The sequence below is a fragment of the Benincasa hispida genome, unplaced genomic scaffold (genome assembly GCF_009727055.1).
Source record: "Benincasa hispida cultivar B227 unplaced genomic scaffold, ASM972705v1 Contig285, whole genome shotgun sequence".
Taxonomy (NCBI): domain Eukaryota; kingdom Viridiplantae; phylum Streptophyta; class Magnoliopsida; order Cucurbitales; family Cucurbitaceae; genus Benincasa; species Benincasa hispida.
The window spans coordinates 26,487-54,261 of record NW_024064780.1 but is presented as its reverse complement, the minus strand read 5'-3'; the positions used below and the strand labels follow the sequence as shown (position 1 = coordinate 54,261).

The following is a 27,775-nucleotide window of genomic DNA, read 5'->3' as shown; positions in this document are numbered from 1 at the left end:
GGTTATTTTTAAAGGTAAGAAAATGAATCAAAATACTTACAAATATAATAAAATTTTATTGTCTATTTGCGAAAAAATTGCGATTGACCACGATAGACTACTATCCATGTCATGATAGATACAAATAATAGTCTATCACGGTTTATCGCAAATAGTTTTTGATATGCTATTATTTGTAAATATTTTCCATTTAAAATAATTTTCGTAATTTTGTATTTTTAAGATAAGAAAAGTATATTTAGAATTATGATATTAAACTTTCATCGACTTGTCACTATATTCATGGATATTCTACGTGTTTATAAGTTCGACATCGATAGAAGGAGAATCAATATTTCCATTATACTATAAAAAGAAAAATCTATAAAACATTAAAAGATATTGTAAAAAACCATTATATCCAACGTTGTTTAATGAATTAATTATATGACCCATTAGATCTTCAACATAATAATAAAAAAAAATGTTTGTAGAAGATTATGTCCACACATATAGTTCTTATTCATACTGTGAAGATTTCATAAAAGAGCTTCTCAAACTTTCTCTAACCTCTGTCTTATTTTTCATTTGAAGAAGTTGAATATTTTAAGCATGTTTTTTTTATTGTTTGGATAATATATCAAATTAGAAAACTATTGGATACGTAGAAAAGGTCTTAACAATTGAAAAATTAATTAATGAATATTCCTGGAATAAGCTTCTTCTTAATAGAGCATGCATCTTTGAGGGTCGGTGTATTTTTCTTTTCTTTTTACTAGTCATATTATTAAAAGACCGAAAGAGATTAAAATCTAAAATTAATTAGAGAGTCAACTCATCCTTATCTTACATCTACTTTAAATGTCAGGGACCAAAAAGTCCAATTTGGTCTAATATTTTTAAATTGGAATTGGTAACAAATATATGGAACAAAAATCAAGGTATTCAATACGTAATTGTTAACTGTTTGTTTTAGTTGAAGATGTGAATATTTCTTTTTTTTTTTTTTTTTAGAAATTGAAATAGAAATCGAGATAATTTTAAAAATATAAATAAGAACCACATCTCTATTATAAAGAATTTATTTTCCCTTTTTCTATAATGTGTAAAAATTTTCAATAAAATATTTTTACTTTTATCTGCAAATTAATATTATACAGAAAAGTTTTTGACATGATACAAGTAATTAAATTGAAATTGTAACCTATTGCAATTTTACAATATTATATACATTGATTTTATAGAAAGAAGAATCTTATATCTTTATATAATAACAAAGATTGAAACTTTATATATTTCTTTTAATGTTGATTGGATTTTCATTGACATTAAATATCATATTAGAAATTACAATGTAAATGTAAATGTAAATTATAAATAAATATATCTTTTTAGAAACTTTCTCTATCTTCCTTTTTCTTCTGCAGGCATGTAAACTATAATTGTTTGTTTTTATTTTACAAAAAAAAATGAAACTACCTATTCCATATTAACATCATTACATATTTTTTATTTTATTTGTGAAAGTGAATATAGTTCTATCATAATGGATAAATACTTCCAAAAAAAATCGTAATGAATAAATACAATATCTCTGTTTGAAAAATATATAGATTGCATGTTATGCCAACCAACCAAAATAATGCTCCTAACAAGGATGTAACAACAGTAACTACAGAATAAGAATAGAAGATAGATACAAGACAATGTTTAACCCTATTCGGTGTAATCACACCTACGTTTGGAAGGCTTATAGAGTAACAAACAACTGATAATAACAGTATCTAGCTTTACACACAACTAATTACTAGTGAAAAAATTAGACTCCTCTGACTATATTACTTCTTATAGATGAGCTTAAAGATTCAAGTTGTTCCTAAATCTAATTTTGTCTTGCATAAACTTTACCACTCTTTTCACCATCTAATTGAATCATCACTCAACTAGCTCTTCACATCAATTGAATGAATTCAAAGAAAGTTAAACAAGCAATTGAGCAACTTAGAAAGATCAACTTCTTCTCTGCAGAAACACGCCATGATCTTTTTCTCTCAATGAGAACTTCTCTTTCTATTATAAAAAAGTGGCTTGTCCTAACTAAGAGCAAATCAAGAAATATATATATGAAACCCAAAAGGAAAAGGTCTCACATACAGGAGGAAAGAATACAAAGGCCAAACAGGCAAGCGGACTCTGTAACAAGTAAGAAAAGAATATCCAACAATCATATCGTTATAAGAAATTAAAGGCAAAATAACCAACAAGAGAGATAAATATATATATATATATATAAATAGCCAATCAACAGTAATAACATTTTTAATGTTGGATGTTCAAATATCCCTATCTCTACTTATTGTACTAAAAAAGATTTTTTTTTTCTATCTACATAAAATTTTATATTTTTAAGATAAAAAAGTTATTTAGAATTATGATATTAAATTTCTATCGACATGTTACTATTTTCATCGATATTCTACGTGTTTAAGAGTCCGACATCGATATGAGGAGAATCAATATTTCTATAATACTATACAAAATAATCTATAAAACATAAAGAACATATATTGTAAAAAACTATATAATGAATTATTGTTTAATGAATTATATGACCCATTAGATCTTCAACATAATAAAAAAAATGTTTGTAGAAGATTGTGTTCACACATATGGTTCTTATCCATACTGTGAAGATTTCATAAAAGAGCTTCTCAAGCTTTCTCTAACCGCTGTCTTATTTTTCTTTTTCCTTTTTTCTCCCTCAAAATTCATGAATATGGTTTTTTTTATTAGTACTTGGTGGAAAATTATGAACAAAATCAATACATTACATGGTAAATACCTCACTTATAAGAATAGTATCAAATTTCCGTCAATATGTTGATTTTTCACGTTTTCATTGGTTCTTGACATGAAAAGTGAATCAATATTTCCATATTATATTATAAAAAAATCTATAAACATAAAAAAAAATAATTAAGCAACAAAATGTTATTAACAAAAATATAATATAAATAATAGACATTTTAACTTTATTTAAAAATAATAGAATATTTATTTATTAACTATTTTTTTTTGTTAAATTTTGGTTTTTATAATTTTTTCCCATAAATATCCATAAAATTTTATCGATATTTCTATAAAATTAAGATCTCGATATATTTTTGTCGACATCAACATTTTAAATTTTGACTTTAAGTGAAAGCTAGCTCAATTGACATATTAATGTGTCATCGATTAAGTGGTTTGCAAGTTTGAAACCTTTCTCCATTATTATATTGGAAAAAAAGAAATCCCTCAGCTATAAATAGATGTTCTTGGTTAACAAAAAAATCTCATCACATTACAACTTTCTCCTTCTTTTACAATTCTAAAATCTGTAGCCATGTCTTCACTCCCACTTCAAATCTCTCATGCTGAAGGAATTTTAAGGCAATATATATTTATATCTTTTTCCTCATGCATTAGTTTAATTTTTGATGTAGTTAGTGTTACATGATGATTATTATTAGCAATATAATATATAGTTTGATCAAAGGGGTTTCTGATATGTCACAGGAAGGTGGAGAAGAACAAAGAGCTTGAATGGGAAAAAGCACAGAAGATTGAAATAGGTGTTGATCTTGTAGCTGCAGCTAAACATCAGCTTCAATTTCTCTCAGAGGTTGATAGCATTCCGTTCCTTCATGAAGGCCCAAGCCTTGATAGGGCTATTTACAGGTAAAAATAATCTAAGTTCCGTTTGATAATGTTTTTGTTTTTGTTGTTTTTATGAAAAAGAAATTATCAAAAACTTATATTATCAAATACAAATAAGTTCCGATGTAAAATTAATGAATGTATGACAATAATATAATTATTTCTATTTATTAAATTTTATCAAAATTTGATATGTAATCACAATTGCTCACTCAATTCATTTACTTTAAATAATGTCTCGACTCATATCCAACACTAATTAAATTGATTTATAAGATGCGAAAAATAACTTGTTTCAAGTAAGATTCAAACTCAAGCACTGAATTTTTTTCAAACCCAAGCACTGAATTTTTTTAGGCATACAGTGCGCCAAACATGGCAGAGAACAATCACAACATAAAAATAAAAATTGAAAACGAACAGTTTCTCAAATTTGATCCATTTCTATGGAATTGTTTATCAAACAAGCTTGTTCTTTAAAAACTTAGAAACGGGCACAGGAAAACAGAAACAACAGTGTTATGATCAAATGGACCCTTAGAGATGCATCGTTTTTCCGAATCTTCTCAATGCATCAACGTAGAGAAGAGGGAAGTTATCTTTCTAGGAGTTATTATATTTTTCTATTACGTACTTGTGTATTGATTGATACAATGATTTTGGCAAAATTATGAAATGATGGTCTTGAATTACTACTCCATATATTGAGGATTAGATGTGGTATCTTAAGTCTAAAAAATCTTCTCGTAGGTACAATGCTTACTGGCTTCCATTGCTTGCCAAACATTCTGAATCCCCACTATTTGAAGGACCTTTAGTTGTCCCTTTGGACTGTGAATGGATTTGGCATTCCCACAGATTAAATCCTGTATGCATCTTTTCCACTTTTGACATCTGGATTTAGAGCATATTTTGGAGTGATAATTTATTTTATAATTATTAAAATCAATTTTGTTATATTCAAAATCATTTCGAAATATATCTTTAATTACTTAAAATTAGTTTCTTGACTTTTTTTAAGGTACAATACATTAATGATTGTGAGGAACTTTATGGAAAGATACTTGACAATTCCAATGTTATATCAACTACCATGGTTGAAAGTCCCTGTCTAATTAAAGAAACTGAAAACATTTGGAATGAATTATATCCTGAAGAGCCTTTCAGCTTCAACTTCAACTCACAAGAGGCTGATGTCCCAAAAGATCGCCAGCTCTCACAACTTGAAAAATACACCAAATATGATCTTGTTTTAGCTGTTAAAAGACAGACTCCCTTCTTCTATCAGGTATGCACTTCAAATCAACTTCAATTTGCACTTAACAGTTAACATGTCTTCAAACTCTATTTGGTACACAGCTTGAAAACAAGAGCTTAGTTATGTTTCATGTTTTAATTTATATGTGTGCGGTAGAAGAATTAAGAGTTTGGATTCTAATTTAAATAATTGTTTGCAATTTGTTTTATTGTAAAATATTTATAAACAAAAAATTAGTTGTAGTTTTTTCTTTTTTTTTCTTTGACTATATGTGGGCTGCAAGATCGGACTTTTGATCTTGTGGTTTACTTGATGCCAATTAAGCTATACTTGTGTTTGGCAAGAAAAAGATTGTATTTAGTTATTCACTAAATATTGGGTTGAATATAATTATTATTGAATTAGTTAATTTATGAATAACATGTATTATGTTAAAAAAATTTGTGTAATTTTTATTTAAGGTTAAAAATCACTTTTAGTACCTAAATTTTCTAAAACTAGCAATCTAGTCTCTGAACTTTAGTTTGTAAAGATTTAGTCCTTGCAGTTTCAATTTTGTAATAGTTTGCTTTGAACATTTTACTATGTAACAATTCAGTTCTTGTACTTTAAAATATGTAATGATTTAGTCTCTATGGTAGAAATTAGTGTAAAGATTTAGTGAGAATTCTTGCATAAATAAATCGATAAACTAATTAGATACTCAATATTTTTATAAAATACATCATAAAATATAAAAAATGACATCTAATTTTGATTAATATAAATTTTCTACATTAGAGACTAAATTGTCACAAATTTAAAAGTACAAGGACTAAATTATTACATATTAAAGTTCGTAGATTAAATTGTTACAAAATTGAGAGTACAAAGACTAAATTGTTAGAAACTAAACTTAGTGACTAAATGTTTACTTTCATGAAAATTTAGGAATCAAAATTGTCTTTTAGCTTTAATAATATTAAATAATTTCTAATACAATATATGTAATATATGTTTAGTTTAACAAAAATGAATTGAGCTTATAACATGAAACATTTTATTTATTCAAACTTTTACCTTTGTAATATAATTATTAAATTTAATATTTTAAATTAAAAATCTAGATGCATCATTTCGTAATTTATACTATTTAAATCAAACAATTTTTAAAAACATAATCTAGCTACTAAATACAACTCAACGAATTAAAAAACATATACCTAATCTAGATTTCTTACCAAACAAGCCCATCCCAAAACAAAAACAATTATATTCTCAATTTATCTGTATCACGTGAACTTTATACTTAATTGTTGGAAGCTCTAATCTTACAAGTTTAAACATTTTTTTTTGGTATGATCTTTGTTTTAGATTTCTTCTAAAGGAAGTATAACATTTAGAAATTTAGATTATTAAAATTCAACTTGCAATCATTTTCATCCTATGTTTTTAACCTTAAATTGATGTGAATAGGTTTCCCAACCTCACATGAAGAATGAAAATTTCCTTCAAGAAGCTCTGGCTAGATATAGAGGATTTCTATATCTAATCAAAAGTAGCATGGATGAGTCTGTTCAAATGTTTTGTGTTCCAACATACGATATTGATCTAATTTGGCATACTCATCAATTACACCCTCTTTGCTATTGCAAAGACATGAAAAAATTACTTGGTTTGGTATTGGAGCATGATGATACAGTTACAGATAGAACAGTAGGAGAGAAATTGGATATTGGATTCACAGGAACTACCAAACAATGGGATGATACATTTGGTACAAGCTATTCGAAGATAGGAGCAATGTATAGAGGCCCAGCTCCTCGCATGCAAGGTGGTGTAAAGAGTGGCGAATGCAAGTTAGAGAGCAGTGGAGGCATTGCTGCTGGATGCGGAAGCAAGGTAGAGAGCAGTGGACGCACTGCTACTGCTGGGTGCGGAAGCAAAGTAGAGACCTGTGGAGGCATTACTACTGCTGGGTGCGGAAGCAAGGTAGGGATTAGTGGAGGCACTACTGCTGCTAGGCATGGAAGCAAAGTAGGGAGCAGTAGACGCACTACTGCTGCTAAGTGTGGAAGCACGTTAAAGAGTTATAGAGGCACTACTGCTACTGGGTGTGGAAGCAAGGTAGGGAGTGGTGGAGGCACTACTGCTTCTACCTGCGGAAGCAAGGTAGAGAGCGATGGACGCACTACTGCTGCTGGGTGTGGAAGCAAGGTAGTGAGTGGTGGAGGCATTGCTGCTGCTGGGTGTGGAAGTAAGTTAGAGAATCGGTGGAGGCACTGCTGCTGCGGGTGTGGAAGCAAGATAGAGAGTCATGGAGGCACTGCTGGCTGCTGCGCGGGGCAAGTTTAGAGAGCGATGGAGGCACTGCTACTGCTGGGTGCAAAAGCAAGGTAGGAAGCGATGACACATTGGTGCTGCTGGGTGCGGAAGCAAGGTAGGGAATGATCGAGACATTGCTGCTGCTGAGTGCGGAAGTAAAGTAGGAAGTGGTAGAGCCACAACTGTTGCTGGGTGCGGAAGCAAAGTAGAGAGAAGAGGAGGCAATGTTTGTTGCTGGGTGTGGAAGCAAGGTGGGAAGCAAAGAAGGCACTGCCGTTGCTGGTTGTGGAAGCAAGGTAGGTAATGATAGAGGCACTGCTGGGCTGGTTGTGGAAGCAAGGTAGGAGCGATGAAGGCACTGCTGCTGGTGGTTGTGGAAGCAAGGTAGGGAGCGATGGAGGCATTGTTGCTGCTGGTTGTGGAAGCAAAGTAGGGAGTGGTGGTGGCACTGCTGTTTCTGGGTGCGGAAAGTAGGTAGGGAAAGGCAGACACACTACTGTTGCTGGGTGTGGAAGCAAGATAGAGAGTAATGGAGGCATTGCTACTGCTGGTTGCGGAAGCAAGGTAGGGAGCATCAGAGGCATTAACTGCTGCTAGTTGTGGAAGCAAGGTAGGGAGTAACGGCGACATGTTGCTGCTAGTTGTGGAAGCAAGGTAGGGAGTAACGGAGGCATTGTTGCTGCTGGTTGTGGAAGCAAGGTAGGGAGCAATGGAGGCACTGCTACGGTTGTGGAAGCAAGGTAGGGAACGACGGAGGCACTGTTGCTGCTGGTTGCGGAAGTAAAGTAGGAATGGTGGTGGCACTGCTGCTGCTGGGCGGAAGGCAAGATAGAGAGCAATGGAGGCATTGCTGTTGCTAGTTGCGGAAGCAAGGTAGGAACATCAGAGGCATTACTGCTGGCTGGTTGTGGAAGGAAGGTAGGAGTAACGCAGCATTGTTGCTGCTGGTTGTGGAAGCAAGGTAGGGAGCGATGGAGGCACGTTGCTGCTGGTTGCGGAAGCAAAGTAGGGAGTGGTGGTGGCACTGCTGCTGTGGGTGCGGAAGTAAGGTAGGGAAAGGCGGATACATTGCTGCTGCTGGGTGCGGAAGCAAGATAGAAGAGAATGAAGGCATTGCTGCTGCTGGTTGTGGAAGCAAGGTAGAGAGCATCAGAGGCATTACTGCTGCTAGTTGTGGAAGCAAGGTAGGGAGTAACGGCAGCATTGTTGCTGCTGGATGTGGAAGCAAGATAGGGAGTAACGGAGGCATTGTTGCTGCTAGTTGTGGAAGCAAGGTAGGGAGCGATGGAGGCACTGCTGCTGGTTGTGGAGTAAGGTAGGGAGCGATGGAGGCACTGTAGCTGCTGGTTGCGGAAGCAAAGTAGGGATGAATGGTGTGGCACTGCTGTTGCTGGTGTGGAGAAAGACAAGATAGAGAGCAATGGAGGCATTGCTGCTGCTGGTTGCGGAAGCAAGGTAGGGAACATCAGAGGCATTACTGCTGCTGGTTGTGGAAGCAAGGTAGGGAGTAACGGAGGCATTGTTGCTGCTGGTTGTGGAAGCAAGGTAGGGAGCGATGGAGCTGCTGCTGGTTGTGGAAGTAAGGTAGAAAGCGACAGAGGGACTGTTGCTGCTGGTTGCGGAAGCAAAGTAAGGAATGGTGGTGGCACTGTTGCTGCTGGGTGTGGAAGTAAGATAAAGAGCAATGGAGGCATTGCTGCTGCTGGTTGCGGAAGCAAGGTAAGGAGCATCAGAGGCATTACTGCGGCAGGTTGTGGAAGCAAGGTAGGGAGTAACGGAGACATTGTTGCTGCTGGTTGTGGAAGCAAGGTAGGGAGCGATGGAGGCATTGTTGCTGCTGGTTGCGGAAGCAAAGTAGGGAATGATGGTGGCACTGCTACTGCTGGGTGCGGAAGCAAGGTAGGGAGCGATGGAGGCATTGCTGCTGCTGGGTGTGGAAGTAAGGTAGGGTGTAATGGTGGCACTGCTGCTGGCTGCGGAACCAAGGTAGGAAGTGGTGGAGGTGATGTTGCTGCTGGGTGCGGAAGTAAGGTAGGGTGTGATGGACGTACTGCTGCTGCCGGGTGCAGAAGCAAGGTAGGGAGCAATGGATGTACTGCTACGGCTGGGTGTGGAAGCAAGGTAGAGAGCAGTGGATGCACTGTTGCTGCTGGGTGTGGAAGCAAGGTAGAGAGCGGTGGATGCACTGCTAGTATTGGGTGCAAAGACATCATAAAAAGTGATGGATGCAATGCTTGTGCTGGGTGTGGTATCATGGTGTAGAGCTAATGGTGATTGTATGATTGTAATGGTGGGTTTGGCCATACAATTACCGAACCAAATGAACGAGTGACGCAAGTATGTTTTGAAAATGAATTGTTAACCGCATGAGGTTTTCAGAACATGGAATGTGTAATAAATAAAGTTTGTATTAAACTCTAAGACTTTTGTCAAATATTCGTGGATGTAACTTATCGTTGTGTTTAAAACTTTTTTAATTCACTTCTCTATTGCATTAGATACATCAATAACCATCTTAAAAAATGCAATAACTCTATTCAAATTGTTAGAGTTGAGTTATATAGACAAACTTTTAATTTGGAAGCTAAAATGAACATAGCTTAAGTGACATATGTTAATAATCAAGAGGGCTGATTTGTAGAATTTGAACGTTGAATGATTATATATCATTTAGCTTGAATAATAAACATTTTTTTGCACTAAAACTATATGTATTTTATTTTTTGTTTTGTTAACTTACCATAGAAATAAATGAAATACTTTATTTGATAATAACTATTTCACTGTAAAAAAAAAAAAAAAGAAAAAAAAGTCTCTTAAAATAATCCTAGTGATTAGAGAGAAACATAAAGATACATGAAAACTACAAACATCTTTAATAAAAAAATATAGATAATAAACTTATGTCCTTATTTGATATGTTTTTTAACTGTCGAATGTGTAAAATTACTTGATGAAAAGAGGTGTTTTATTGGAGAAAATATTGTGCATTACCTGGGAAATCATCAAATAGTAGTTACATTTTACGTTTTCTGTAGAGGTGGTTCTGTTGGGATTGATGTCCTAAATCTCGTGGGTCCTGTTGTTTATAATTGTAATGTACAAACGGTTTATTTATTTAATAAAATATGTGATATTTTATTTAAAATTTAGTAGTGTTAACCCACAAAACCAATAAACTAACATCCAAGGTTATTTTTTGTAGCTTAAACATGTATATAGAGACATACAGGTGGATCATGCTTGATAACCTAAATTGTCTATAGTAGATGGATAAGGTTGGATACGTTATCCTAGTGATACTATGAATACGGTCCATTTTGTAGATATTACAATTGTTGTAGAGTGCTACAAATGATCTGATCCTGATTAATGTAGAGACATGTGAGCAGGGATGTTTTACACAAAAAGATTTGTATAAGACCGGGCCGCGAAATGAATAGTCTTTTTATATAACGCCGTTCATAGTAGAGACTTACATTTCAACAAGATGACCATAGGTGACATGACTTAAATCCTAAGTGAGTTGTGAACTCCTGCCTATGAAGGTGGNCTAAGTGAGTTGTGAACTCCTGCCTATGAAGGTGGTCCTTTGACTTGTATGGGTGAGAGTGGCCAGATTGCCGACTTAATAAGCCTACCATTTTGAGGATGCATCTGATTGGGGAGTTGGGAACACAGCTAAACAAGATGGAATTCATTCATTCCCAAATGTAGGGGTGCGTAGATTAATTGCTCCCTTAAGGTTGATTTCAGGGCTTGAACAATGTGGTGTCACATCCTCTCTTGGCTCGAGAGGGGTTTGGTCATAGTTGGAGTATGACTTATTGTTCATTAGACGAATTAGTGGACTTAAGAAGTTAGAAGTAATTATAGGGACAAAACGGTAATTTTGGTCTATCTGTACTTATGAGCAATTTATGAAGGGTCATAGCGCTGTTGACTGGTTATATCCAATGGACACAGAAATATATCTGTAGTACGAAGAGGGTAGCTGTCAGTTTTTAGTGGAGTGACCGATAGTTAATGAATGTTGAATAATTTAATTAAATGAGTTTAACTAATTATTCAAGTACCATTGAAGTTTCAATCTACAGATCCATAAGATCCCCTGTATAGCTCAACAGCGATTACTGAAAATTAATTTTGGATTCATTTGAATTATTCAAATTAATTGAGGGAATTAATTATATGTGATATAATTAATTTGAATTGATTATATGTGATATACTTAATTTGAATTGATTATATGTGATATAATTAATTTGAATTAATTATATGTGATATAATTAATATAATTTATTTCATATATTATAGTATAAAGTTTATTTTAAGAGAAATTAAGTATTTGAATATGATTCAAATATTAATTATATAGATAGGATTCATATTTAGTATAAATGTGATTTATAATAAATACAATGTATTATTGAGAGAAATAGAACTATAGGTTATATTGTATTTGATACAATAAAAAAATTATAAGTTATATATATATATTGTTTTATAAATTAAATTTATTTTATTTTATATTTAATTTAAAAATTAAAGGGAGGGAGTTATAACTCACTCCCCCTAATTCTCTCAATGAGACGTGAGTGGGGCAGTTTTTCTTTACACGAGAACTTCATCTTCTTCACAGAAGATTATACCGAAGGTGTTCTCTAATTTTTTTCCCCAAAAACTCACAAAAAGTTTTTTTTTCTCTCTAAAATTTCTCCATCTTCCCAAAAGACTTCAGAGTCCACACCTCCTAAAATTCACAACCCCTAAAGAGAATACAGAAGGTTCAACTTGTGGTGCTGTCTAAGTTTTTGGAAGATTGAGATTTCATAGTGTTCGTGATCAAGTGGGAGCAATTACGTTAAGACTATTGGCTTCAAGGTAAGTTCATTCTTATTCCCTTCTCCTTCCTTTCTAATAAGCATGTTATAAATATTGTGTCTATGCATAATTCTTGTTCTGTGAATTTTGATTATATAAAATATTTAAAATTGGGAACAATCTTGCTTTCGCTATGGACCTAACGGTTCCTTCAATTAGTATCAGATCCAAGTTCTTGATCCCAATTTTATTTTTTCTAAATTTTAATTTATACTGTTTTAGTGGGTTGGATTATGTTCATGTTGATGACTGTTGAATGCTTTTCAATTTGTGGATGTTTATGGGATTAGTTTTTAGATTTACTGCTTTCTTGACAATTGGTTTGTAAAGGCCCGTTGTTTTTTGGAACTAATTGTGATCGAGTCTGTAAATTTTTTGTACTGAGTCATTTGTGATGGTTCAAGGCATTTTTTTGGAGAAATCGAACCAAAATGAGAGAAGAAACAAAGAAAATTGCAACTGTACAATCGCCCATTGTACAGTAACGTTGTAATATTATGTCTTAGCATTACAACATTGCGATGAGGCGAATGGAACATTTTTTCGTAGCGTTGCAATGCTTGGTCACAGTGTTGCAACACTCCGAGACGAAAATTTTTTTCCGATTCGTGCGCAGTTCAGTTGGTAGTTCAACTAGTTCACGTCCGGTTCATTTGGTTCTAGTGGTTTGCAGGTGGTTCGAGTTTTGGGCGATCTGGTTCGTGCGGTGTAAGGTCCGGTTTACTTGTTTTGAACCGGTTAAGCTATTATTTATGTAATAATTTTTTTATTAATTAAATTAATATAAATTTTATAATAATTTAATTAATGGTTTAGGATTCGAATCCTGATTCATAAATTGTTGTTTAAATTATGCATTTAATGTATGATTTATTTTTTTAATTATATATATGTCATACGGTATGCCACATAGTAAAATCTCACATAGTAAAATCTCACTATAGATTATGCATTATTCATGCATCATTTATATTATAAATGTTATAATATATATAGTTGTATGATTTAATTTTTAGCATGCTCATGCATCATATGATATAAGTGTTATAACATATGCTTGCATGTATAGTAACATTGTCATGCATCATATATATTATAAGAGTTATAATATATAGTTGGATGCATGTATGAATGTTATTTTATTATTTCATTACTTTAGTATATATAAAAGTTATGTATGTTGAGTAATAAAATGGGAATTGCATAAAGCATGACACTACTTTAGATAACTTTATAAATATGATAATTTTATTAAGCATGTCATTAAATGCAATTTATGAATTTAATTTGTTTCATTTATTTTATAATTGTTATAATAAATGAATTAGAAATTAAAATCAATAATTCAGAATTGCATGCAAACTTAGTTCAAATCATTTTTAAAAATAATTTTAAAATATGATTCACAAAAACCTAAGATTAAAAATTTCTAATGAGATTAGAAATTAGTTTAATCTTTTAATTAGTTTAATAGATTAAATTGGTTTTAATTAAAAGATTACATTTGTAACAAATGTATCTATAACAGACCTTTTGTCTAAGATTAGTTCTGTCTAGGCTGGAGTATTTAAGTTGACAAAAAAAAAAACACCTTTACTTGGAAACTAACCTGGATAAGTGAATTAGATAGATTTGCTACAATTGTTTTATTGGAGTTTATTAAAATGTTTAATAAACATTAATTTAACTATCCAAAGTAAATGTTACGTTTGGGCAAATTTAAACAATCACTTAGTAAAAATAAGTAGTCATATTTTTTCAAAGTTAAATTAACGCTAGGCAAAACACTTAGTGGGAGGAAAATGTGGTATATAATACTTCATTTTTCTTTTTCATGTTTCTCCCTTAAAGTTCATAGCGTGAGATCTATACTCGGCCTCGAGGTACCTTTGCTTGTGTCCCCCTATATATGGGTGATGTTTGTGTAGGTTAATATGAAGGTGAATAGAGAGAGAATTTGTAGTAAGTGGGAGCGGGACGTGTGTCAACACATTCCACGGTGTCTCCCATTAGTTTGTAATAAATTTACTCGACCTCGAGGCACCTTTCCTTATGTTCCCCTATGGATGGAATTTGCATGAATCTTTACTCAAACTCCAAAAATGGATAGGATTTCTTTAGTTTTTGCCCCAATCGGTTTTTTCCTACGATTGGCTCATTAGGGTGGAACTCTATAATCTAAAATGAGAGGTTACACTTACATGAAAATATTAAGCTAGTTAACAATTTTTTGACCAGACAATGGTGGCTAATAGTTACAGTAACAAGGAGTTGTTCTGTATATTGGTTGAGTTGGTCTCATTTTAGTGAAGAGGTACCTGATCACCCTACGGTGACTTTTTCCATGCCTCACTAAAACATCATTTCGAAATAGATGTCACATAGGGTGTATTAAATTATTTTGCTGAAATTTGATTGCTTTTTCTAAATGGGTAATGCTTGAATACAAATATAAATAAATTGTATGCTTTAACAAATTTATAAAATGAATTCTGCTACATTAAACATGCTTGCCGCTGGTAAGATAACAAGCAATAATTACATCACTTGGAAAAACACGATTCACATATTTCTAATCATCGATGACCTGAGATTTGTCCTTGTAAAGGAATGCCCTCCAGTACCAACTCAAAAGGCTGCTTGAAACATTTGAGAGGCATAAGATCATTGTGTGCAGGCTAATGAAAAGACTCGAGCGTATATCTTGGCAAGTTTTTCTGAAGTCTTGGCCAAGAAGCATTAGCCCATGCTCACTGCCCTTGAGATCATGGAGTCCCTACAGGGAATGTTCGGACAACCATCCGATCAACTCAGACATGACGCTCTTAAATACATCTTCAATGGTTGTATACAAGAAGGGGCATCTATTTGAGAACAAGTTCTCAACATGATGGTCCACTTTAACGTGGCAGAGATGACTGGGTCTATCATCGATGAGACTAATCAGATTAACTTCGTCTTTGAAACTCTACCTGAAAGTTTCCTGCATTTTTGTAGCAATGTTGTCATGAACAAGATTGATTACAACCTAAACACTTTGCTCAATGAGCTGTAGACTTTCTAGTCCTTGATGAAAGTCAAGGAACAGAAGGGAGAGGCAAATGTTGCCTCATCATCTAAGAAGTTCTTCATAGGTTCGATCTCTAGAACTAAGTTTGTGCCTTCTTCTTCTGGCACCGAAAAGTGAAAAAAGAAGAAAGATGGAAAGGGGAAAGCTAACCCACCAGCTATTGCCTAAAGGGGCAATAAAGCCAATGCTGCAAAGGGAATCTGTTTCCATTGCAACTAGCAGGGACACTGGAAGAGGAATTGTCCCAAATACTTGGTAGAAAAGAAAAAGGCCAAACAAGGTAAATGTGATTTACTTGTTTTGGAGACTTGTTTAGTGAAGAGTGACGATTCAACCTAGATAATAGATTTAGGCGCCACTAACCATGTTTATTCTTCATTTCAGGGAATTAGTTCCTAGCAGCAACTGGATGCTGGGGAGATGACAATGCATGTTCAGATTGAGTACGTTGTCTCAGCTAGGGTAGTGGGAGGACTCCAGTTTACTTTACAAAAAAGTTATATTTTGCTGGACAATGTATATATAGTTCCTGATTTAAAGAGGAAGTTAATTTCTATAAAGTGTTTAATTGAACAAAATTATTTCGTACATTTTTCTTTAAATAAAGCGTGTATTTCTAAGAATGGTACAAAACTTTGTTCTACTAAGCTGGAAGACAATCTTTATGTGCTAAGACTGTTAGCAACTAAAGCTGTTCTTAATACTAAACTGTTTAAAATTGTGATAACTCAAAATAAAAGACAGAAATTTTCTCCTAAGGAAAATGCCCATCTTTGGTACTTGAGATTATGACATATAAATCTCAATAGGATTGAGAAACTGGTCAAGAATGGACTTCTAAACGAGTTAGAAAAAAAATTCTTTACTTGTATGTGAGTCATGCCTTGAAGGCAAAATGACTAAAAGCTTTTTTACTAGAAAAGGTCATAGAGTCAAAGAATCCTGAACTTGTACATTCAAACCTCTATAGTCCAATGAATATTAAGACAAGAGAAGAGTTTGAATATTTCATCACTTTTACTGATAATTATTCTAGACAAGGGTATGTTTATTTAATGCAACATAAATGTGAAACCCTTGAAATTTCAAGGAATAAGGTTTAGGTTGAAAATGCATTAAATAAAACGATTAAAACATTTTGATCTGATCGAGGTGTTGGCTTTTTGACCCTTAATCCCAAATTAATTAATTTTAATTAATTAATCAATTAATGTTTTAATGATAACAAACCTGATTCTGTTTAATAATAATTTTATTATTTTGAAAATTCATAACGTAGAGCTCGGGACAACGATTCTGAAGCATTTTGAATCACCCAAACGTAGTTCTGATGAAGAAGATATAACAAAAAGAAGCGTAACGGAAACATACCCGAGATGGTGACGTGACAAATTAATTATCAAATTGGACCAATTAAAGAAAGCCACCTAGAGCTATACAGTGAGTGACATATGGGACTTTAAACTTGCAAATGGTGGATTTTAGTTTTTATTGAAAGAAAAGAGAATTAAAAGAAATTGATTTTGTAAAAAAAAAAAAAAAAAATTGATTTTGTTAAATTTAAAAAAAAAGAAGGAAAAATGAATTTAAAAGGAAAATGAATTTAATATTATTTTATGTTTGTGTCTAACGGCTATTTTTTCACACATGGTATTTTTTCTTATTTTTGGACTGATTTTAAAAAGTAAATGAATTTAAAGAAAAAATAAATTTAATATTATTTTATGTTTGTGTCTAACGGTTAGTTTTTGACACGTATGTTTTTATTTTTGGATTGATTTTAAAAAGAAAATGAATTTCAAAAGAAAAAATAATTTAATATTATATATTTGTTTTAGTCTAACGGTTAGTTTAGTTTAAGTTCTTCACCTTCGATTTTTCTTTTCCAAAATTCAATGGTCCAAATTAAAGGTGGTTTCTAACAATTTTTTCTCTCTATTTAAACCCATTTTCTTCTCATTTCTACAACAACTTTTCACATTTTGCAATCCTTAAAATTAGCAAAAAATCTCTCTACAAGCTTCCAATTTCTTTCTTTTCATCTTATTCTTGAGAGAAATTATTATTGTATTGTGAGGATGTATACGAGCTCATTCTTGTATACTCACTCTTTTAGAGAGTTACATTGTGTGTTTTAAAGTTTCAAAACATTGTAACTGTTGGATCCTAACCCGTGGAAAGGATCGGGTTTGCTCTTGAACCCATAAAAAGAGTAAGGTAGCGGTTCGGTTCTCATCCGTGGAAAGAGTCAAAACAAGATTTTTTTTTTTAATTGAAGTCCCAAGAGGCGCTTGGGAAAGTGGATGTAGGTCATGTTTGACCGAACCATTATAAAAACCATGGTGTCTTCTTCTCTATTTCTGTCCTAGTTATTCTTGCATTTAATTTTAATTGCTTGATTCTGTTGGTTGAGATTGATTGAGTATATTGTTACATAATTTTTATCAATCTTGTTATTTAGCATAAATTAGAGTTTTTATCAATTTAATTTTAAAATATTTAATTAGATCAAATAGAGTATACTTTAAGAAAAAGTTTAATTAAACCCTATTCACCCCTTCCCCCCTCTAGGTTTGTCATACCGGTCCAACATGAGGTAGAGAGGATAAAAAATTCCAAGACTATTTGATAGAGCATGAAATTGTATTCCAAATCTCAGCACCTGGTATACCTCAGCAGAATGATGTATCAGAAAGGAGAAATTGAATCCTGTTGGACATGATTCGGTCTATGATGAGTTATGCTTTCTTACCTGACTCTTTTTGGGGTGATGCAGTACAGACTGCAACATACATTTTGAACCGCATTCCTTCCAAGAGTGTTACTGGAACACCTTTGGAATTATGGAATTGTTTTGTAAATGTAGTTTATGTCATTTCAGGACTTGGGGTTGCCTAACACATGTATTTGAGGAAAATCCTAAGAAATTGGAACCTCGTTCAAAATTGTGCCTATTTGTAGGTTACGGTAAAGGAACGAGAAGTGTTTACTTCTATGATCGTAAGGATAATAAGGTGTTTGTATCAACAAACGCTACCTTTTAAGAAGAGGACCACATAAGGGAGCATAAGCCTCACAGTGTAATTGTGTTGAATGAATTTTCCAGTGAAATTATTGAACCTTCAACAAAAGTTGTTGAAGTGCCCAACACCTCAACAAGAGTTGTTGAAGTTGGTTCATCTAGTAGGTCACATCTACTTCAAGTGTTGAGGGAGCCTTGACCTAGTGGGAGGGTTACGAACCTGCCTATTCGTTATATGGGTTTAATAGAAACCCTAGTTATCGTAGCTGACGAAGATGTTGAGGATCTATTGTCTTACAAGAAGGCGATGGAGGATGTTGATAAAGATGAATGGATTAAAGCTATGAATCTCGAAATGAAGTCTATGTACTTCAATTCAGATTGGGATTTTATAGATCAATCTGATGGGGTAAAACCTATAGGTTACAAGTGGATCTACAAGAAAAAACGGGGTGCTGATCTAAAGGAACAAACCTTCAAGGCTAGACTTGTGGCAAAGGGTAATACCCAAGTTTAGGGAGTCGACTATGAGGAGGCTTTCTCATCTGTTGCCAAGTTGAAGTTTATCCAGATACTCTTGCTCATTGCCTCATATTATGGGTATAAGATTTGGCAAATGGACGTCAAGGCTGATTTTCTGAATGGCAATCTTGAGGAGTTCATTTATATGGAGCAACCCAAAGGATTCATAGCCGCAGGTCAAGAGCAAAAGGTTTGCAAGCTTAATCGGTCAATTTATGGATGAAGCAAGCTTCTCAATCTTAGAATATAAGATTTGATACTGTGATAAAATCTTATGACTTTGATCAGAATGTTGATGAGCCTTGTGTTTACAAGAAAATTATCAACAAGTCAGTAGTTTTTCTTGTGCTGTACGTAGACGATATCTTACTCATTGAGAATGATGTAGTTATGCTGACTAAAATTAAGAATTAGCTAGTGACCCAATTCCAAATTAAAGATTTGGAGAGGATGACTGAAGGAACCTTAATAAAAGTTTTTGAGTGGAAATGGGGATCAGATCCAAATCCAAAAATTCATAGTATATAAAATTTTATAGTAGAAGAACAAAATCATGCATTTAATTCAGAAAAATACAACATGCTCAGAAATGAAATACAAAAATAAAAATGGGTTCAAAACCTTTACCTTTGAAGATCGTTCTTCAATAGAACAATCCCTTGAACTCCAATTAGGCACCATCATGAAGCAGACCTTGGTATTCTCTAGGTGAGAATCCATGAGGATGTGGGGGTTCTGGCTATTTTGGATGAGGGAGATAGAGAGATTAAGAGAAGATACGAGACAGTTATTGGGAGAGATCAATTGATTTGTAAAGAACCCTTCTGTAAAACACAAAGAGGAAGAAGATGACGTAACTGTTCAACCCTCTCCCATTAACACGTTCTAGAGAGAAAAAGGGAGAGGGAATTACAACTCCCTCCTTAAAACTATTTTTTAAAAAAATAAAAATAAAAATAATAAATTAAATTAATTTTAACAAAAACATTGATATATAATTATATGATAACCACTTTATAAATAATATATATTAAACTATATGTTATATCAAATATAACATATAACCTATAGTTTAATATTATATCCAATACAATATAACCTATAGATTAATTCTCTCAACAATGATACTTAATATAAATCCAATTTATATTATATTTAATTATATGAATTAAATTTCATATAATTAATATTTGTATCATATTCAAATCTTTATTTCCTCTCAAATATTTTTTATATTATATTGTATCAAATACGTTATAGTAATTATATAATTAAAATTAAATTAATTATATCATATATAATTAATTCCCTCAATTAATTTGAACAATTCAAATTAATCCAAAATTCAATTCTCATTTATTTTCGTTGAGCTACTGAGAGGACCTCATGGAACTATAGCTTGAAGCTCCAACGATACGTGAATAATTAATTAAATTCTTTAATTAAATTAATTAAATTAATTAAATTATTCACTATCCGTTAATTGTTGGGTACTCCACTAAAGACCGACAACTATGCTCTTCGCACTACAGATGTATTTCTGTGTCCATTGGATATAACCAATCAACAGTACGGTGATCTTTCACAAATTGCTCGTAAGTACAGTTAGGCTAAAAATTATCGTTTTGCCTTTATAGTTACATCTATCTCCTTAAGTACTACTGATCCCTCTAATGAACAATAAATCATAGTCTAATTATGATCAAACCATTCTCGGGCTAGGAGAGGATGTGGTGCCACATTGTTTAAGCCTCGGATCAACCTTTAAGGGAGTAATTTATCTACTTACCCTAACGTTGGGGAAGGATTGAATTCCTTCTTGTGTAGCTGTGTTCCCAGCTCTCCAATCAGACGAATCCCCAAAATGGTAAGCTTATTGAATTGGCGATCTAGTCATTCTCATCCATACAAATCAAAGGACGACCTTCATAGACAGGAGTTCATAACCCACTCAGGATTCAGATCATGTTACCTATGGTCATCATAGTGAAACATAAGTCTCGATTATGAACGATGTTATATAATGACACAAAACATTTCGTGGTCCGGTCTTATATAAACTCCTTTGTATAGAATATTCCCGATCACATGTCTCCATATGAATTATCAGGATCAAATCATTTGTAGCACTTTACAACAATTGAAACAGCTACAAAGCAGACCATACTCGTAATGTCACCAGGATAAGGTATCCAGTTTTATCTATATACTACATACCATTTATGTTATCACTTAAACATGATCTACCCATATATCTCTACACACATGTTTAAGCTACAAGATAACCTTGGATGTTAGTTTATTGGTTTGTGGTTAATGCAACTCAAATTGAAATGAAACACCATTTATTTTATTAAATAAATAAGATGTTTGTACAATATAATTATAAACTATAGGACCTTACAAGGTTTAGGGCACCAACCCCAACAATCTCCCACTTGACCTAAATCTAGTGGGGTGTATAATATATAAGTCAAACTAATATGCAAAGTACACAAATAATAAACTAAGGCATAACCCACCCAGTACAAATCTTCCACTTCCCCTAGTCTAAACATGGCCTGTCCCATAAACCCATACTTTGTAAGTGACCCTCAAACACCTTAGCCGTAAGGGCTTTTGTAAATGGATTAGTAACATTGTGCTCCGAAGCTATCTGCATGATGATCACGTCCCCTCGATGTACAATTAGATGAGATGATACTTCCGCTCTATGTGCTTCTCGCACTCGTGACTCTTTGGCTCTTAGGAATTAGCCACAACACCACTCTTATCATAATAAAGTGTGATGGTCTTTGACATGTCTAGAACGACTTCCAAATCAGTCAAGAATTTCCTGAGCCAAGCTACTTTCTTAGCAGATCAAAAGCCGCTACATACTCAGCCTCCATGGTGGAGTCAACAATGCATCCTTGCTTGGTGCTCTTCTCTAGACTACTGCCCCCCCCCCCATTAAGAGTGAACACTGATCCTGATGTAGATTTCCTAGAATCCTTATCAGTTTGGAAATCAGAGGCCGTGCATTCTATACGAATCAGATCCTAAGAACCATACATGAGCATGTAGTCCCTCGTTCTACTTAGATACTTGAGGATATTCTTAACAGAAGTCCAGTGATCATATCTTGGATTAGATTGATATTTACTGACTATCCCTACCATATAGCAAATGTCAGGTCTAGTACATAACATTGCATACATCAGGCTATTAACAATCGATGCATAGGGGATCCGTCTCATTTTCTCAACCTCTTGAAGTGTCTTAGGACATTGTTCCTTAGATAATATAACTCCATGTCTGAAAGGTAGTAAACCTCTCTTGGAATTCTACATCGAATACTTGACAAGCATTTTGTCAATATACGATGATTGAGAAAGAGCTAGCGTTTTGTTCTTTCGATCTCCAAAGATCTGAATTCCTAGAACAAATTGAAGCTCTCTCAAATCTTTCATTTGAATTAGGTCGCTAGCCAATTCTTAACTTCACTCAGTAGATCTACATCATTCCCAATGAATAGGATATCGTCTACATACAACACTAGGAAAGTTACTAAACTATTGATGATTTTCTTATATACATAAGACACATCAACATTTTGCATCAAAGCCATAATATTTTATCATAGTGTCAAAGTGTATGTTCCAAGATCGAGAAGTCTGCTTCAATCCATAAATGGATCGATTAAGCTTGCAAACTTTCTGCTCTTGACCTTGGGCTATGAATCCCTCGGGCTACTCCATATAAATGGTCTCTTTAATATTGTCATTCAGAAAGGCAGCCTTGATGTCTATTTGCCAAATATCATAGTCGTAGTATGAGGCAATTGATAGAAGGATCCGAATAGACTTTAGCATGGCAACAGATGAGAAAGTCTCCTCATAGTCGACTCCCTCAACTTGGGTATAACCCTTTGCCACTAGGCTAGCCTTGAAGGTTTGAACCTTCCCATCATCACTCCATTTTCTCTTGTAGATCTATTTGCAACCTATAGGTTTAACCCTATGAGGTTGATCTACAAGATCCCAAACTGAATTGAAGTATATCGACTCCATTTCAAGATCCATAGCTTTGATCCATTCATCTTTGTCATTTATTGCCTTCATATAAGAGAATAGATCCTCAACATCTTTGTCAGCTACCATAGCTAGGAATTTCGTTAAATCCATATAACTAACAGGTGGGTTTGCAACCTTCCCACTGCATTGAAGCTCCCTCACCACTTAAGGTGGATTTGACCTATTAGATGATAAAACTTCAACAACTTTTGTTGAGGTTTTAGGTTCTTCAACAACTCTCGTTGAAGGTTCAGTAGATTCCTTAGGAAGTTCATTCAACACAATCTTACTACGTGGCTTGTGCTTCTTTATGTGGTTTTCTTCTAGAAAAGTAACATTTGTCGACACAAACACTTTATTTTCCTTAAGGTCAAAGAAGTAACCACCTCTCCTTCCTTTGAGGTAGCCTATAAATAGACATAGTTTTGAATGTGGTTCTAATTTTTTGTTAATGCTTGATAAGTGGAAATGTGGATGATATGCATTGATGAAATTACATTGTGCACTCAAGTTTCCCCAGCGGAATCCAAGTGTAAATTCCTCTGAATTTCCTGGTAAGTCCAAGATCGAACACAGGGACTGGTGAAAACAGATTGTGCTAATAATTTTTATGAAGAACTTTGCGGTAATCGGATAAATAAATAAATTGTAGGGTTTGTTGTTTGCATTGATGAAAAATAAATAAATGAAATGGAGTTTGAAAAGAGTTGGTAAACAGAAGATGCGATGAATATGCGGTGAACGGGTTGAGAAGGGTTTCAGCTAACATTTCTTAAAATGTGTTCATGCTTTGCGATCATGCAACATGCATACAATAATAAACCACCTCTCGATGCGAATGCTACGACTTCTAATGCTAGAATGCATGCGATATATGCGAGAAGTCTATATGACCTACACATAAGCCTTTATTCTTATTTATGCGATGATAGAATAACACACACACAACTAAGGCGACCACATAATATCATTCCTATCTCTAGGATGCATGCGATGCAAGTTGACAAACAGAGCTTATCTCTAATTCTCTATCTCTTGTTTATGCAATTCTAATCTTGCTCTCTCGAGTATAGATTCTAACCTAGCTCTCTCGAGACATTAGGTTCTTTCTTTAGACTCTCTCTCGAGTAACTCTAAAGGGTATTTTGCACAACATAAAACAAGACAATTATAAGCAATGAACTTCCTAGGTCATGTTAGCTTAATTTTTCTCAACCCATTTGACTAGTTTAGCTATTCATGCATATTACGGGAGTGAACAAATGTAGAAATAGAACTTCCATTGTATAAATATGAAGATGAAGTACAAAACAACAATGCAAGTATAGAATAAAGAGTTTGGTAGCAATCTCTTGCTGCCAGGTGTTTACACTGTTTTTCTACTCGTGCTCAAAAGATAATATCGCTTTCGAGAGAGTCGGCCCACTCTCTACTTCTACGCCCCAAGGTTCCCTATCGAGTTGCCCTGAGTGATCTCCGGCGCCACCACTCTTCTCTTGCTCCGCCTTAAAATGAAAGAAAAACTATGAACAAAGACGTGCGTATGAACTTCGAGCTAAAGAATGGTGAACTGATCAACTGGTTAACCCCTTTTCTAAAGAATACCCTTGGTATTTTTAGAGCATCCATAGTGAAAGACGACTTCTCTCTCATGGTTGTACAGATGGGATAGCTTTACTTCCTGACTAATGCGTCGAATAATTGTCACCGAAAAACTGAATGTACCTGTGATCGTTATTGGCTGCCAACTTAATTTGAATTTGACTGTCATCAGCTTTCTATCCCATCACGATTTATTAGCATTTCACCCAGATGCACCCACCATGTTGCGCTGACTAAGTTGCGGTGATTCTTCTCGGGTGAATGTTTGCAAACACAATCATCGCAAAGCCTTACGGTGAAGTTGCGCTCGACCAAATATTTCCTATGATCGCAATTCTTGAATTGCGTTAACGCATATTCTGCCCAAAAATACAAAAATCAATTGTTCTAATGCGATGAATGCATGCGACCGCGATATTATGAAATTGATGCTTAATAGATGCAAACTAACATATTTCATCAATGCAAGCCAACATTGTTTAAGAACTTAGCATTATGATAACGTGCATTTCTACCCATTATCAGATTTGCCTCAAGCACATGTGCTAGGCAACCCAGATTCTAAAATGATGTAAACTAGCTTTATGACTATTCCATAACACCAAAGGTGTTCTATTAACAGTCTTGGGCCGCAATTCAAAATATACCTACAGCCTGTACTGCAAAACCCCAAAATAAGTTAGGTAAGGAAGCATAACTCATCATGGATCGAACCATGTCCAACAGAGTTCAATTTCTCCTTTCTGATACACCATTCTACTGAGGTGCACTAGATGCTGAGAGTTGGGATATAATTCCATGCTCTATCAAATAATTTTGGAATGTAAGATCCAAAAACTCTCCACCTCGGTTAGATCGAACTGTCTTGATTGTTCTATTTAATGCATTTTCATCTTCACCCTTAAATTCTTTGAACTTTTCAAAATATTCAGACTTATGTTGCAGTACTTTATTACATAAAAGTTATATATGAAGGAACTCTTAAAACAAAGAACTAATGATCGGAAGTAGATCGTTTTAAACCCCATTGTGAAAGAACATGAAGATTTACAATCCAACAGAACAGTTATGCATTAAATCTAAATTACAACATGCTTTAATAAGAAAATACAAGAGATCGAGTAAACATACCATTTAAGAACCTTTTCTTCTCGTACTTTCTCGATCCAACAGCATGAATGTTCAACAGCACGAACGTAATTCATGCAAATCCAACGAACAATACGCACTCGTGAATAATCGATCACAATCCAGTTAAAGTCGATACTCGACCTTCGAATGCAAACTCGACACTACCAAAAGGCTACCTTGGTATTTTTGGTGTGAGAATCCAATAGGTGTGGGCTCTATATGATTTTCGTAGAGGGAAGGAGGAACTATACGATCGAGTAAGTGGGAGAATCAAGAAGCCTATCATCTAGACATGGATACTCGATCGTTGAGTAACGAGGATCTATCGTCTAGCAAACACTCGATGCTTAATCATTTTCTCTCTCAAGGCTATCGTATAGTTATCTGCCTTATGCAAGATCGATTATGAAAAAATGAAAATTTTTTTCATTTTATCCATCAGTTATCAAAACCGATTAAAATTTTCCACTCATTCAGTTAATGGAGAAAAAGATAACCAACAACAATTATCTCATAATTGTTTTGTTATAAATAAATATAATAACTAATTTATCATATTATATTTATAACCTATAGTTTCAATATCACATCATATGTAATATTTAAACCATAGTTCTTTTTCTCCTTTATGGAATTTAATATAAATCATATTTATACTAATTCCTCCAATCAATTAATGTATAAAATACATCAAATCAATTATATCACATATACAATTGAATTAATTTAATTATATCATATATAATCAAATTCTCTCTTATTAATTTCAACACTTCAAACTAACCCAAAAACTGATTCTCAACATGAATCCATTAAGTTATTAAGGGGACCTTATGGACTCGTAGCTTGAAGCTCCAAGTATGTGAAAAACTGACTAAACTCTTTAATCACGATATCCACCATTTGTTAACTGTCAGGCATTCCACTAAAGATCGACAACTATGTGTCCATCGGATATAACCAATCAACAGTATAGATATAGTTATGTGTCCATCGAATATAACCAATCAACAGTACGATGACGCTTCACAAATCGCTCGTAAGTACAGTTGGGCCAATTTACTGTTTTTCCCCTATAGTTACATCTAACTCCTTAAGTACCACTGATTCCTCTAATTAACAATACATCATAGTCCCACTATGAGTAAACCCTTCTCGGACCGAGAGAAGGTGTGGCACCACATTGTTCCAAGCCCTGGAATCAACCCTTGAGGGAACAATTTATCTACTTACCCCTGCTTTGGGGAAGGAGTGAATTCTGTCTTGTGTAGTTGAGTTCCCAGCTCCCTATCAGACGAATCCTCAAAGTGGTAGGTTTGAGTCGGCGATTTGGCCACTCGCACCCATGCAAATCAAATGACCGCCCTTATAGGTATGAGTTTGCAACTCACTTAGGATTAATGTCATGTTATCTATGGTCATTCTAGGGAAATGAATGTCTTTGTCATGAACGGCATTATCTAACGAGACTAAACATTTCGTGGTTCGATCTTATACAAACTCCTTTATATAGAGCATCCTTGCTCACATATCTAATACATGAATGATCAGGATTAGACCACTTGTAGCACTTTGCAACACTTGTAACACCTACAAAGTAGGCCACACTCGTAGTGTCACCAGGATAAGATTTTCCTCGTTTATTCATATACTACAGACCATTTAGGCTATCACTTAGAGCACGATCCACTTGTATGCCTCCACATACATGCTTAAGTTACAACGATAACCAGGGATCTTAGTTTATTGGTTTGTGGTTAATACTACTAAAATATCTCATATTTCATAGACAAAAGTGAATAAAATATCTGATATTATTACATCACAAAGAGTTTGTTCATAAAGGTGTTTACAAACTACAGGATCGTACAAGATTTAAGGCATCAATCCCAACAATCTCCCATTTGTCCTAAAGCTAGTGGGGTGTACAAGATAATTACAAGTACAAAACAATAAACTAGGGCATAAAGGCCCAGTACAAAAATACTCCCACTTGCCCTAGTCCAGCCGTAGTCAGTCTCGTAGACCCATACTCTATAGGCGACCCTCAAACACTATAGTTGTGAGAGCCTTTGTAAACGGATTAGCAACATTGTGCTCTGAAGCTATGTTCGTGACAATCACATCCCCTTGATGCACAATCTCTCTGATGAGATGGTATTTCCGCTCTCTGAAATTCGCCACAACAACACTATTATTACAATAAAGGGTGATGGGCCTAGACATGTCTAAAACAACTTCCAGATCAG

At 34.0% G+C, this 27,775-nt stretch overlaps 2 protein-coding genes across 2 annotated transcripts in view; both read left to right on the top strand.

Annotated features, from left to right (window-relative positions):
- Nucleotides 1–8,615, top strand: part of LOC120069217 — a 56,834-nt gene extending 48,219 nt beyond the window's left edge. The window contains exons 2-5 of the mRNA XM_039020922.1: nt 3,538–3,699; nt 4,429–4,546; nt 4,700–4,966; nt 6,392–8,615. Of these exons, the coding sequence (XP_038876850.1) occupies nt 3,538–3,699; nt 4,429–4,546; nt 4,700–4,966; nt 6,392–7,270 (1,426 nt within the window). The 3' untranslated portion in view covers nt 7,271–8,615. The remainder of the gene's footprint in view (nt 1–3,537; nt 3,700–4,428; nt 4,547–4,699; nt 4,967–6,391) is intronic.
- LOC120069216 (keratin-associated protein 5-4-like) lies at nt 8,212–9,502 on the top strand. Its single transcript, XM_039020921.1, has 2 exons — nt 8,212–8,555; nt 8,605–9,502. Exons 1-2 carry the CDS (start codon nt 8,212–8,214, stop codon nt 9,500–9,502), a joined length of 1,242 nt encoding a protein of 413 aa, XP_038876849.1.
- Nucleotides 9,503–27,775: the final 18,273 nt, after the last annotated feature.